Source organism: Camellia sinensis, chromosome 11 (genome assembly GCF_055761805.1).
Source record: "Camellia sinensis isolate YWXY chromosome 11, ASM5576180v1, whole genome shotgun sequence".
NCBI classification, from domain to species: Eukaryota; Viridiplantae; Streptophyta; class Magnoliopsida; order Ericales; family Theaceae; genus Camellia; species Camellia sinensis.
Genome location: NC_138971.1, coordinates 160126260 through 160140922, shown reverse-complemented (window position 1 = coordinate 160140922; position 14663 = coordinate 160126260). Strand labels below are relative to the sequence as shown.

Below are 14663 nucleotides of genomic sequence, written 5' to 3'. Positions count from 1 at the left end.
CACTAATTAAGGTAATGCAGAAGTTATTTATAAGTATAGAACAGACAGATATTATAATTAACAAGTGGAGGAGTCGGAGATTATTATTGGAGTGCCAAGCAAAGTTCATGTGGCCGATTGTGGTGGTGGGTGGTAGATGGAGGCGGAGAGAATGGAGTTGAAAAAATAACGGCGATTTAGAGTATTAATTTTAATGTTTTAATAGAACATTAATGACATGATGAGAAAAAAAAATATAAAAAAATAAAACTAAGATCAAAACATCGCATTACAGTAAATAAAGTCTATTATCAACTCATTAGAATTGGTTGGTGGGGAGGGGGGCGCGGAATGTTTTAATAGAATATTAATGACATGATGAGAAAAAAAATATAATAAAATTAAACTAAGATCAAAATATCGCATTACAGTAAATAAAGTCTACTATCAACTCATTAGATTTTTTGGGAGGGGTAATGAGTTGATAGTAGACTTTATTTACTGTAATGCGATAAAAAATCTAATGAGTTGATAGTAGACTTTGTTGGACAATCTTCACTGTATTTAAAAGATTTAATTCTATTGTGTACAAAACAACAACTAGAATTTAAAGAAATAAAGAAAAAGAGAGAATTTGTTTGATTAAAAAAATCAAACTCGAAATAATAAATAAATAAATAAAAATATATTTTATTTTGTTACAAAAACAAAATTAAAATCTGATTTAAATAAATAACAATAACACAAAAATTAATTAAATAACTTACTTGATTTAATTTCTTCGAATTATAATCTGATCAAGTCCAGTGTTTGACACTGTATCCTTAAAACAGATTCGTCCTCTCTACGGTGCTTTCAGAATGTGGACGTCTATCTCCCAGGATAAAATGATCTACTACAAACAATAGCAGCACTACAAATTGTTTGTCTAACGAACACACAAAGTGTTTATACTCTCTCTGACAAGAAAATAATGCAGCAAAATGAAGAGGATGTTTGCAGAATTATGAAGGACGAAAATTAGAGTTCCTCAAATCCAAATGAGGGTTGTCCTATTTATAGATGGAATGGTGGCTCTAGGTTTTTGAATTGAACAGGTATGATACCTGTTGGTTTTGAATTCAAACAGATTTGAATCTGTTGGGTTACAATTCAAACAGATAACAAAAATGGGAAGGGCCTTGTTTGGGTGTACAGTAAATCCGGATCAGATTATTTCTGATTTAATACGGGAAGGGCCCTGTTTGGATGTATAGAAAAACCAAACCAGTTTAATTGAATTCTGGATTTTATTTTACCAAAAATAAAATTAAATTCAAATGTTTTTGACCCAAAAAGATTAGTATTGGGCCGAACAAGCCCAACCCAACCTCACACCACGCACCCGCACCCAAGCCCAGGCCCAGCCCAGCCCGCCCGACCGGACGGAAGGCAGAGGCGGCGCGCGCGCGCGTGTGTGGTGATTTTTGGGTCCAATGGGTCTAGCCCATTTTGCCCATAACCTCTCCCTCTAAAACACTTGGGTACCCCTTGGGGCACACCCCAAGTACCAAACCCAAGCCTTATAAACCCATTCAAAACCTCCCACCAAATCAATGTGGGACAAGTCATTTTACAACCTTAAGGAATTTCCACCAAAACTCCATTTCCATGGAGCACACTTTGGCTTCAATTTTCCATTCACTCGGTAATGGTTTTGAACAACCAAATATACCATGTGAATCACAATGCGGCATAGAACGCGCTACCACTTTGACCCGTGAAAATCGATGCACGGAGCCCACCTAAAAAATAGACCGAACTTAGGAAAAAATTCTGGTTTTATCCAGAATTTTATAACCATTTCCAACAATCCCCTACATGAATGGAATTTGATGACAACGGAAATTCAACAAAATGCAGATTTATCGAAAGAGTATAAGTCGAAAATATCTTGCATCAGGATAGGTAGTTTTCGGCCTTGAGCCTTCCCTAGTGATAACCTATCGGACTTACTGGCTAACCAATGGACGTGATGCCTTGAATTGTTCAGCCGTTTATGTAAGCCAAGACAATAGATTTCACACAAAATATCTTCTAACACATCGTGGTTCTCACAGTTGTGTTCATTTTGGCCTTGAACGCGCCTGGTTTTCATAAGTGTTTCTAGAGAATTTAGCCTCTTCATTCTCATAGAACCGGCCCCAGTTCAACACTTATATAGGTGATTCTTATTGTGAGTATCTCCTTATATCCTTATACCTCTGCAGACAACATATGTTACAGATATCACCCTCACCATAGGAATGGGTAGGGAATTTTAATCCCTTTGGTGATTTCTGGCGAGCCATACATAACTTAGTTGTCCCTTTGAACTTAGTTCTTGGGATCTCCAGTCATATAAGTAGGGTTACCATTATGACGACTCTTATGTAATAGGCTTTAATCTCATCCCCTTTGATGAACTATACACTAGCTCTTTTGTCAAACCTTTTGTTAACGGATCCGCAATATTCTCTTTAGATTTTATATAATCTATTGAAATTATTCCGTTTGACAACAATTGCCTTACGATATTATGTCGACGACGAATATGTCGTGACTTTCTGTTATACATATGATTCTGTGCTCTGCCTATTGCAGATTGACTATCACAATGAATGCAAATAGCTGGCACAAGTTTTGGCCACATTGGAATGTCTTCTAAGAAGTGACGAAGCCATTCTGCTTCTTCTCCTGCTTTGTCCAAGGCAATAAACTCGGATTCCATTGTGGATCGTGCGATGCAAGTTTGTTTCGTGGATTTCCAAGAAACAGCAGCACCTCCTAGAGTAACGACATATCCACCTGTGGATTTTGAATCTTTAGTATCCGATATCCAATTTGCATCACAATAACCTTCAAGTATTGCTGGATATCGAGTAAAGTTCAAACCATGATCACGGGTAAATCTTAGATATCTAAGAACCCGAATGATCGCTTTCCAATGGTCTTCTCCGGGGTTACTAGTGTACCTACTCAATTTACTGATAGCATAAGCTATATCAGGACGAGTAATATTCATTAGGTACATTAGGCTTCCAATGATTTGGGGGTATTTTAACTAAGACACAGCATCATCTTCATTTTTCGATAAATAAAGACTAATATCTACAGGTGTTCTAGCTAAATTCAAATTATCCTTGATAAATTTATCAAGAATTTTCTCAATATAATGAGATTGAGATAATGCATATCCGTCAGATGTTTTAGTAATTTTCATTCCTAATATAACATCTGCGACCCCCATATCTTGCATATCAAATCTTTTGTTAAGCATCAGCTTAGTTGATTTGATAATGTTTTGACTACTTCCAATAATAAGCATGTCATCCACATAAAGACAAACTATGACATATCCTTGGTCAGTATTTTTAACATAGACGCATTTGTCACATTCGTTTATCTTAAACCCATTAGTAAGCATTGCATGATCAAATTTTTCATGTCATTGCTTAGGTGCTTGTTTTAATCCATAAAGGGATTTTACAAGTCGAAAAATTTTCTTTTCTTGCCCCGACACTACAAACCTTTCGGATTGCTCCATATAGATCACTGCATTTAGATCACCATTTAAGAAAGCTGTCTTAACATCTATTTGATGTATTTCTAAATTAAACAACGCTGCTATAAAAATAAGCATGTGAATGGATGTTATTCTTGTCACAAGGGAATATGTGTCAAAAAAATCCAGACCTTTCTTCTGTCTGTAACCTTTAACTACAAGTCGTGCTTTATACTTGTCAATTGAACCATCTGCTTTCATTTTTCTCTTGAATATCCATTTATATCCAAGAGGTTTAGAACCTGGTGGAAGATCCACCAATTTCCAAGTATGATTTTATATAATGGATTCAATTTCATTATTAACAGCCTCTTTCCACAAAGGTGCTTCAGGACCTGTCATTGCTGCCTTAAAGCTTTGAGGTTCATTTTCTAACAGGTATGTCAGAAAATCTGGACCAAAGGATTTTGAAGTTCTCGCTCTCTTACTTCGTCTTGGTTCATCATCAGTTAAATCCCGTTGGTCAAGACTATTACTAGTCTCTTGTGTTTGATTGCCATTAGTCTCTTGACTTTGTGTACAATCATAAGTTCTTTTCTGTGAACTTAATTCCTATCCTTTCTTGTAAGAAAAGACATGTTCAAAAAACACAACATTCCTTGACTCTATAATAGTGTTCACATCTATATCAGGTATTTTTGATTTATAAGTCAGAAACCGATATGCACTACTATTCTGAGCATAACCAATAAACACACAATCTACTGTTTTTGGTCCAATTTTAGTCTTTTTAGGAACAGGAACTTCAACTTTTGCCAAACACCCCCACACTTTTAAGTATTGGTAGGAAGGCGGTCGACCTTTCCACAATTCATAAGGAGTGTTGTTGGTTTTCTTGTGGGGTATTCTATTAAGAAAATAATTAGTAGACAATATTGCTTCCCCCCACAAGTTCTGTGGTAAGCCTGAACTTAGTAACATGGCATTCATCATTTCTTTGAGGGTTCTATTCTTCCTTTCAGCAATTCCATTTTGCTGTGGAGAATAAGGGGCTGTAGTTTGGTGAATAATGCCATGTTGTGCACAAAATTCATTTAATGGTGTATCATATTCACCACCCCTATCACTTCCAATATAAATCAATGAATTTTAAAACAAATTCAAGAAAAAACCAAAATAATTATGACTACTCAAGTCAGAATTAATGTTTTGACAAAATCATATTCTCATAAAACACTTGGGTACCCCTTGGGGCACACCTTAAGTACTAAACCCAAGCCTTATAAACCCATTCAAAACCTCCCACCAAATCAATGTGGGACAAGCCATTTTACAACCTTAAGGAATTTCCACAAAAACTCTATTTCCATGGAGCACACTTTGACTTCAATTTCCCATTCACTCGGTAATAGTTTTGAACAACCAAATATACCACGTGAATCACAACGTGGCATAGAACGCGTTATTACTTTGACCCGTGAAAATCGACGCACGGAGTCCACCTAAAAAATAGACCGAACTTAGGAAAAAATTCTGGTTTTATCCAGAATTTTATAATCATTTCCAACAGACTTTATTTACTGTAATGCGATATTTTGATCTTCGTTTAATTTTTTTATTTTTTTTTTCTCATCATGTCATTAATATTCTATTAAAACATTAAGGTCCCCCATCAAATTCTAATGAGTTGATAATAGACTTTATTTATTGTAATGTAATGTTTTGATCTTAATTTAATTTTTTTATATTTTTTTTTCTCATCATGACATTAATATTCTATTAAAACATTAAAGTTAATACTCTAAATCGCTGTTATTTTTTCAACTCCCTTCTGTCCGCCTCCATCTACCAACCACCACCACAATCGGCCACATGAACTTTGCTTGGCACTCCAATAATCTCCGACTCCTACACTTGTTCACTCTAACGAATTTCATGAAGAATTGGAGTAGGCTAGTTTCAGAACCATTTTGACTGCGGCCGGACTGACCTGACCACACTAATTTTCAGACAGATAAGCGCGTGCTACGGTTTACGCGGCTAATCTATAATTATATCCAACACCCCTCAAATACCATCTACCTTACATAAAAGAATCTCCACGTAATCTGACCTTCCTACCCACTCTCCCTCGCAAGGTCTCCCCGTCCATATTAGTCAAATTAATGGAAAATTATTTTAATATTTTTAAAATATTATATATGTCTGTACCAGTTATCATTTAATATATTTATTATATTCTCTAATTATTTTAAGTTTGTTTGAAATATTTTAAATAAATGTATTTTTTAATTTTTTTATGAAATATAAATTAAATTTAAAGTGATATAATAAAAAAATGATGTGATTTAAATGAGATAATATAACTTAAATAAAGTAATAATTTTTTAACTTTTTAAAGTGATGTAATATAATATCACCTATTTATTCCCTTTCTTAATTATAATATTATAAAATATTATAAATTTATATATGAAATTACTTAATAATTATCTCAAATTAATTACAGCGAAACACCACGACAAGGTATACCCGCACTAACCCATTAAAAAAATAAATAATAATAATAATAATAACAATTAATTAATTAATTAAAATCCTATAAGTACTTTACTCTCCAATACTCTGTACTCTCACCCACACCAATCTCTCTCTCTCTCTCTCTCTCTCTCTCTCCACTATAAATGTGTATATCTGTTTCTATACATAATCTTTGATTCCATTGATTCGGGTCTGGGGGCCGGGTTCCTCGTGCTCTGGTTTTCCGATGTATTGCCGGCGAGTAAACTTATATCGCCAGAGAGAGATGAGATTTGGATGTTGATTTGCTAAAAGTTTTGGAGGATTTTGATTTTGATTTTGGTTGTTTGGCGGGTGAGAAAGTGAGAGAAAATGGCGGAGGAGGATGGGGGTTGGAGGAAGAAGAAGTTGGGGATTTTGTTGAGCTTGGTTGTGATGATGTTTTCAGCAACGATAAACGAAGCGACGGCGTTTCGAAGGGAGCACAATAACGCATACGCGACGATGATGTATATGGGAACACCCAGAGACTACGAATTCTACATCGCGACACGTGTCATGCTTAGATCTCTCCGTAGACTCGGCGTCGATGCCGATCTCGTCGTCATTGCCTCCATCGATGTTCCTCCCCGTTGGGTCCAAGCTCTGTAAATCTCTCTCTCTCTCTCTCTGTGTCTGTGTCTGTGTCTGTGTGTGTTTATGCCTTTGTCTCTATCTTCTTTTTTTTGCCGCTAAAGTTCTCTTTTCAGTCTTAACTATTCAGTAAATCTTTATTAATTTAGGTTTTAAATTTTTATTATTTTTTTTATAAATTTTAGGTTGTGTTTGGGGGTTCCGAAAACAAAAATTAAAACAAAGGATCAAATTTGATTTCTATACATCAAATGGTTGAGGGGGTGGGATCGACAATTATTGTAAGTAAAGAATGAAAAATGTGGCGGTTTAAATATTATTTTGTAGGGTTATTGATGTAATTTATGTTAGTGAAAAAACTATGTCCAAAGTTATTTGTAGAGATATAAATGTAGATATTTGGGAAATTCTAGTATACACCCCTTAAAAACAAATAAAAAGGCCCCTAATTATGTTATTTACAAATTTCTTTTTTCGTTACGACTCATCAGCTTTTTAGTAATGCCTCATATTAGTTTAGTTACGGCGTTTTTTCCTTTTTTTTTTTTTGTTCTTGTTTTGACTCAGAAAATTGAAGTTGTGTCATTTTTCTTTTTAGATATAAGGTGCATATGGTGCACATCCCCGTGTTTCCCAAGTTATTTAGGCCAAGTTTGGCATGTCTTGAAAAAGATAAAAAGTTAAAAAGTCACTATCTTATTTAAGTCACATCATCTTATTTAAGTCACATCACCTCTCTAACACATCATTTCAAACCCAATCCAAACCCAATCCATATTTCATAAAAAGTCAAAAAGTACACTTATTTAGATCATCTCAAACAACCCCTTATTCAAAAACTTACACTTTTATGATGCGGGGATTTGGGGAGGGATTTAGAAAGGGAAAGGGAAAAGGTGTGTGAAACTATGTGAAATATAGACATGTTTTATTCACATTTCACATACCTTTTCTATTTTCCTTTCCATATCCCTCTCCAAATTCCCCAATCAAACACATCATTAAATTTTGCAATCACAAAAAAAGAAAAAAAATGGAAAAAAAAAGGAGTTCTAATATATTAATTCTATTGTTACATTACAACAAATAACATAAACATTTACAATTGACCTTTTGAAATCATTGCATAATAACTTGGTTATTAATAATGTCAAATATAGCATTTTCAATGTACGTAACCAAATAATCATTTTGCCAATTCGGTTATGCAATTGATTTTTTTATATGTTTCATTGCTGATTACAAATTGCAACTAGTAAATCAATTGTAATGGGATCATTCTTTGTCTCGACCAACTTTCTAATAAGGTCACCAATTCCTCTCCTAGTTCTACAAACCTGTTGGAGCACATTAAAAAATGAAAAAGAGCTTTTATTATATTTATATGGAAAACTCATCTACTTAAAAAATTTGTCAAGAAAACTACCATGAATGAAAAAGTGTGGTCTAGATTTAATTGGTATATTGTGGGATCCATGCACAAGATGAATCTAAATTATACATTGATGATTCTAGGTAAAATTCTTGGAAAAATATATGGGTATATATAAGTATTACTGTATTTTGTATTATTTAAGAGTTAGCCGGCTGTGAGTTGTGCTGGGGTTCAAGAAAGTGGGCTAGGTGTTCGACAAAAGTGACATGAGCCAATTGTGTATTCAATGCAATGGTTTAGGGCATTCATAATTGAAAACTAGGCTGATTCACACACACACACACATTTTAAAAATCCAGGGTATTCATTGAATACCGTGTCATAGTGCAGAGCTGTTTGATTTGACTTCAGGATTCTTGGCCAATTTTCAATTTTTAGACCAAGTTTGGACCAACCAAAGTGTAGAATGAACCTACCCAATCCATGACAATTCAGATTGGCTGTTGTTGGCCATGATGGGTTTATTGTATTGTATAAAGCTTGGTTTATTCCTTAAGTGTTTTTTTTTGTTATTTCTATAATGCAAAAATGAAAATGATACAATGGTCATGTGTAGTAAAAATGTCTACTCAAAACATAGTCATAACTAATACCATTGGAATGTACAAATTAACAATACCATTTATAAAATTTTGTAAATCATTAACTTGAGAATCAAACCGCTTTGGTTGGCATTTTTAGACCTAGAATCAAAACAATCCTTTGTTAAAACCAAATCAAACCAACCCAACCTATACAAGCCAGATTGGTTCAGTTTGCAGATTATTCAATTCTTTTGTGCACTCAAGCACGTGGAATGGTGAATAGGAATTGTGCCCTTCTTGTATCGCCACACTTCCAAAATGAAAAATTTCTTATATTGCCACTCTTCTCCAGAATGACGTTGACCCTAGTCATGTTTCTCATGCATTGAATCTATGTCTGTAACTTTAATGTTAAATTGTTCTCAATGAAATATGAAATTTCCTATGAAGCAACGCCCTCTTAATTGTGCAGCTGTATAGCCAAATGTGTTTTCTGGTCCTTGCACAATCGTCGTGCATGTTGTGCTTTTTTGTTTTGAAGGCTGCACCTTAGTTGAGTGCCCTTTTCTAGCTCAGCAGCTTATGGCCCTCTGCGACCAATGAATTTAAAAGCGCTGTTTTTTTTTTTTGATTGGCTAAAAGAGCTGTTACTTAGACACACAAACTGAAACGAATCCCTATGGCCCAATTTTTTTTTAAGTAGCTTATAATCTGTACTCTTAAAATGGAAGCATTAGTGAATCTCAATATCTACTAGCAATGCAATAACTGCTTGTAACAGCTTCAATGTGTTTCTGCTCCAGCCTCCCACCATATGCACACTGGTGCGTGCATATACTTCACAATGTGGAACACCCTTGCTCAATCAAAATCCTGATCAAATGATGATGATTTTATCCTTCTTTATTTTTAATTTCAGTAGTAACAAGATTTTAAACCCTACATATGCAATCCAATCAACTTATCTTATCACATCATAAGATCCATAACAATATTGTTTGGGGAATGTGTCTTTTCTTTTTACTTGTTTCATAAAATCCAAGAAAATACACAAAAAGTTAAAAAACAAATTAAGGAAAAATTGTATCTTAGATGTTCAAAATGAATTGAATGTTTCCACTTTGTTATTCAGGGAACAGGAAGATGGGGCGAAGGTGATGAGTGTAGAGAATCTGAACAATCCATACAAGAATCAACGCAATTTTGACAGGAGATTCAAGTTAACATTGAACAAACTCTATGCGTGGAAACTAGTGGACTATGACAGGGTGGTTATGCTTGATTCTGACAACCTCTTCCTCCAAAAAACAGACGAGTTGTTCCAATGTGGTCAGTTTTGTGCAGTTTTTATCAACCCCTGCATCTTCCATACTGGCCTCTTTGTATTAGAGGTAAAATCTACCTCTTACATTTTTGTGTTGGAGTTTTCCTACAGCTACTCAAATCTACCTCCTCTGAATCATGTTCTAGATGGTGTACTGCTCAGAGATGCGATTCACTGAACATTAATACAATTTCTTATAGAGTTCTTTCAGATGTTTTACACTGAGTTTGGATCTTAGATTTGAGCAGGGATTTGTGGAAGGAAAGGAAAAGGGAATGGAAAAGTGATAAAATTGGCTTAGCTTTTTGTCACTCTTCCCTTACGTTTTCCTTATTCTTCACAAATCCCTACTCGGATCCAAGATTTAAACACAACCTTAATAGATGAAATATATAGGAGAAAAAGAAGGCCCTCCTTAGACATTGCTTCAAACTGAATAATTGGCGTAGTTTTAGCTTCTTTATGAAATCATGTACTGCCTGCTTCTTTTGAGCTGTCTAGGCTCCCTGAATGAGCTTTTTACTTATACATGTGCTACAAACCTATTTGAAATATTTGTTGTACCCGCTAATTATGGCTTGGAGTTTCTCAAAACTCATGTTTGGATATCAACAAAATTTCAATGAATTGATTTTCCAATAAAAAAAAATTAAAAAAAGAAGAAGCTACATGTTTTATAGAAACTGAGATTTTTATTTGGAATATGGAATTGCAGCCATCAATGAAGGTGTTCAATGACATGCTTCATGAGTTGGACATTGGGAGAAATAACCCAGATGGCGCAGACCAGGGTTTTATTGGAAGTTACTTTCCAGACTTGCTTGACCAGCCAATGTTCCACCCACCACTTAACGGTACCAAGCTTGTTGGAACATACAGACTTCCTTTGGGATATCAAATGGATGCCTCCTACTATTGTGAGTAACACAATTTTCTTTCACAATTTTCTAACTTCAAAGCTCTCCAACCTCTTTTTCCTTATTCCTTTTGGTTTGGATGCCAATTGTGGTTGACTCTCTACTGTCTTTTTGATTCCAGATCTTAGACTCCGGTGGAGTGTACCTTGTGGGCCTAACAGTGTGATTACTTTCCCTGGCGCACCGTGGTTGAAACCATGGTATTGGTGGTCATGGCCAGTACTGCCACTGGGTCTCCAATGGCATGAACAACGTCGTCAAACACTCGGGTAAAACCAAAATCCATTCAAATATCTTAGTTATATATTAACTAAATAGCCACAGACTGAATAAATTATAGTTGACCATGTTACCTTCATCAAACCAAATAATGCTATGTTTGGGTCTAGAGTTTGTTGGGAGAACGGGAAAAAAAAAAAATGAAATTTTTTGTACTTGTCCATTCTAAGAAATTACTATGTATTTTGTTTTCATTTATTAACCAAACAAATGCAAAGAATTTAGCTTCTCTTTTTCATTTTTCTTTTCTTCTTTTTGCAAATTAAAATTTGATTTTAATTGGACCATACGACAGTAGATATATCTGTTTCACTATTCTAATTACTGATCCAACTATTTTTGCAGTATAATTTAATCTCACTCATTATCTTAACAATTCATAGCTTACAATTCAACAGGTATAGTGCAGAGATGCTGATTGTGTTGATCCAGTCAATATTTTACATTGGAATAATGGCAGTGACACGTCTAGCACGGCCTAGTCTATCTAAGCTATGCTACCGCCGCGCAGACAAGAGCATCTCATTAATACAAAACGGCCTCAAGTTGGTAGCTATGTGGTCCATTCTTGCTGCCTATATAATCCCTTTCTTTCTTATTCCTCGCACAGTCCATCCTCTACTTGGTTGGAGCCTCTACTTGCTCGGTTCTCTTGCACTTTCTTCCGTAGCCGTCAACGCCTTTCTTCTCCCGATGCTGCCTGTGTTAATACCATGGCTCGGGATCTTTGGGGTACTTTTGGTCATGGCATACCCTTGGTACCCAGATGGTGTTGTGAGAGCCCTATCCGTGTTTGGGTATGCCTTTTGTTATGCACCATTAGCATGGCTTTCATTGGTTAAGATTATGTCGTGCCTTCAAGTTTCACTTGAGAGGGAAGCTTTCTTGCCTAGGTTGGGTGAATCTACGCCATCTCCTGGGTTCAACAAGTTGTACTAGGACACATACCAGTTTGTCATGGTTCAATTCTCTGCGAAGGGATTTTCTTTGAGCAACTTGAAGTTCTTAAAGCTGGTTATTTTCGTTGGGGAAAGAAAATGAGAAGAAATCAATTTTTTGTTGTGGGTTGCCCCCTACTGCCTGTTTCCGGGCTAGTTATATATACACATACATTCTTTGGACAGAGCTAGAGAGGGCACTCCTATCAGTCTTACCATAGTTAATTTGACTATGCAATGGTATGAAAGATACTTTCCATGTAGAAACTGCTGTAATTTTAGATTTTTAATGTAATGGTGTTTCTTGGCTTGAGTTTGTTGTGAATCCATGATTGTAATTGGACCAAGTTGTATTAGTGACTCTGATTGTAATTGTAGTATTTTGGGTTCAAAAGCATTTAGAATTACTGAACACGATACCAAGGAGGGGAGGTGTTGATTTCGGTGGTTAGGATTCTGGTTAACTGTTGTTGGGTTGGAATGGGCAGTGATGGGCAAGAGACTAGAGGTGGTGGAGTGGGGAGTGGTGGTAAAGACTGCTCGAAGTTATATAGAGAAAAAAGAGTGAAGGGAGAAGAAAAGAGAGAATGGCTTAGACTGTTTGAGTTATAATAAAATGCGCTTAAAAATGAATTTATTTACAATAATTATATTATTCGTGTAAATTTTATGTAAAAATAGAATTCTGCCTGTACAAATTCCATTTCAGTAACTGTCACAAACCTTCCCATGGTAATTCAGTTGTAATTTTCTTTACCCCAAACAAGCACCACACCACTGTTTGTTATGTTTCTCGTAAAATTTAGGTTAAGTTTGGCATCTTTTAAAAAAGTCAAAAAATCACTATTCTATTGAAATCAAATCATATTATTTAAGTCACGTCACCTCTCTATTACATCACTTTAAATTCAATTCATATTTCATACAAAGATTAGAATAAGATATAAATATCTCACAAAAGATGAATTTTACATGCGAGTTTCACATCATCCCAGCCCCATCTTTTGTGAGATGTTAGTGTCTTGTTCTGTTTTTGATCTTATGTGCACGTAGGATTGTTTGGCAACCCATCAAAAAAGTCTAAAAGCTAAAAAAATATCAAAAAAACTAACAAGTACTAAGCAAAGATTCATTTACATTCACTCTATTTTTTGCATATTTTTTTTTGTAAAAAATAAAAAAAATCATCATAAATATATTAATTTTTTTCATTTTATATTAGTCAAAAAATTTAAAAATTATTAAAAAAAAAAACATGTTTCCACACAATTCTTTAGACTCTAAACTTGTTTGGAAATTGATTATTTTAATAATTTTTAATTTTTTATAAAACATATACTTAAAAAAATAAAAATTAAATGTGACCATTCATAACAATTTTTTGATTTTAAGCCTGTGTTTGGCAAGTGAGTTTGCAGGCTTTTTTGGCTATTTTAGCCACAAAAAATAAAATAGGCTATTTTAGTCATAACAAACAAAACATCACATCTAACTCATAATCATTACATTTTTCTCTCACAAAAAAACTCAAAAAAGTCAAAAAGTCAAAAAATTCTTCCCAAACCAAGCTTTTAAGCCTAAACTAAAATAATCAAAAAAACAAAAAAGTCAAAAAACCAACCCACTTTCTAAACGGAGGCTAAATTGTTTAGCTGCCAAACCATGCCTAATTGTTTATTGTTATAGATCCATGTGGCATGAATAAAAAAAAATAAAAAAAAGATCATGTGGCATTACAGTCAGTTACCAATTATTTGACTCCTGATTGACAACAAACTGTTTCGCTGCATTCTCTGCAATCATTCTGACACCTTCCCTGTTCTCTCGAAAAATGCTTGGGAGCACTAATTAGTGCTCCTACTAATTAGGTGGCAGTGAGTCCCGCCATTAATGATGTGATGTTTTGGTCTTGGAATTGTATTTTTTTTTTTTTTTTTACTTTTTTAATGCATTAGTGCTATTAGTGGTGATGTTTTTAGTGGGATGAATCATTGTTGCTGTTCTCTCTCCTATATTTTCCAATCGAAAAGACCGTTAAGTCACATTCCAAGATATGCAAGGGCATCTTTCTTTCTTGTAGGTCCACACGCACCTATAATCAAGCCAATCACCATTAATAAACCAAAAATATTACAGACTTTTAAAAATTTATTAAAACTTTTATCAAATATCAATGAATGTGAGATTTTGTACACCCACATTTAATAGATATATTACTAATTTTTTTTTAAAAATTTTAATATTATTCTTAATAAATTGAGTAATATTAAAGGTTTTAAAAAATTTATTAAAATTTCTATCAAATATCTCAAATAAGTATTAAACTCACATGATATATATCTATACTCATATAGCAATAGGGGTGTTTGTTTTAGTTTTTCAAAGCTAACTAATGGTTTTTAGCTTTGAAAAAGTTATTTTGGATTGTTTGGTTAAACTTATTTCAAACAGCTTCTGATTCTAACAGGTTATTTTAACTCAAAAAAATAGATTCTGAGAAGCTGCTCACCCCTTGCTTCTGATTATCATCTTCTGCTGTGAACATGTTAATTTATGGTTATACTCTTAGATTTTTTAATTTTTATTTTTTT

General features: G+C 34.3%; 1 protein-coding gene across 1 annotated transcript; it reads left to right on the top strand.

Annotated features, from left to right (window-relative positions):
• The first annotated feature begins 6114 nt into the window (after positions 1–6114).
• On the top strand, positions 6115–12466 carry LOC114270913 (putative glucuronosyltransferase PGSIP8). The gene is made up of 5 exons (XM_028212532.2): positions 6115–6669; positions 9747–10005; positions 10654–10855; positions 10977–11124; positions 11533–12466. Exons 1-5 carry the CDS (start codon positions 6395–6397, stop codon positions 12071–12073), a joined length of 1425 nt encoding a protein of 474 aa, XP_028068333.2. The 5' UTR covers positions 6115–6394; the 3' UTR covers positions 12074–12466.
• The last annotated feature ends 2197 nt before the right edge of the window (positions 12467–14663 follow it).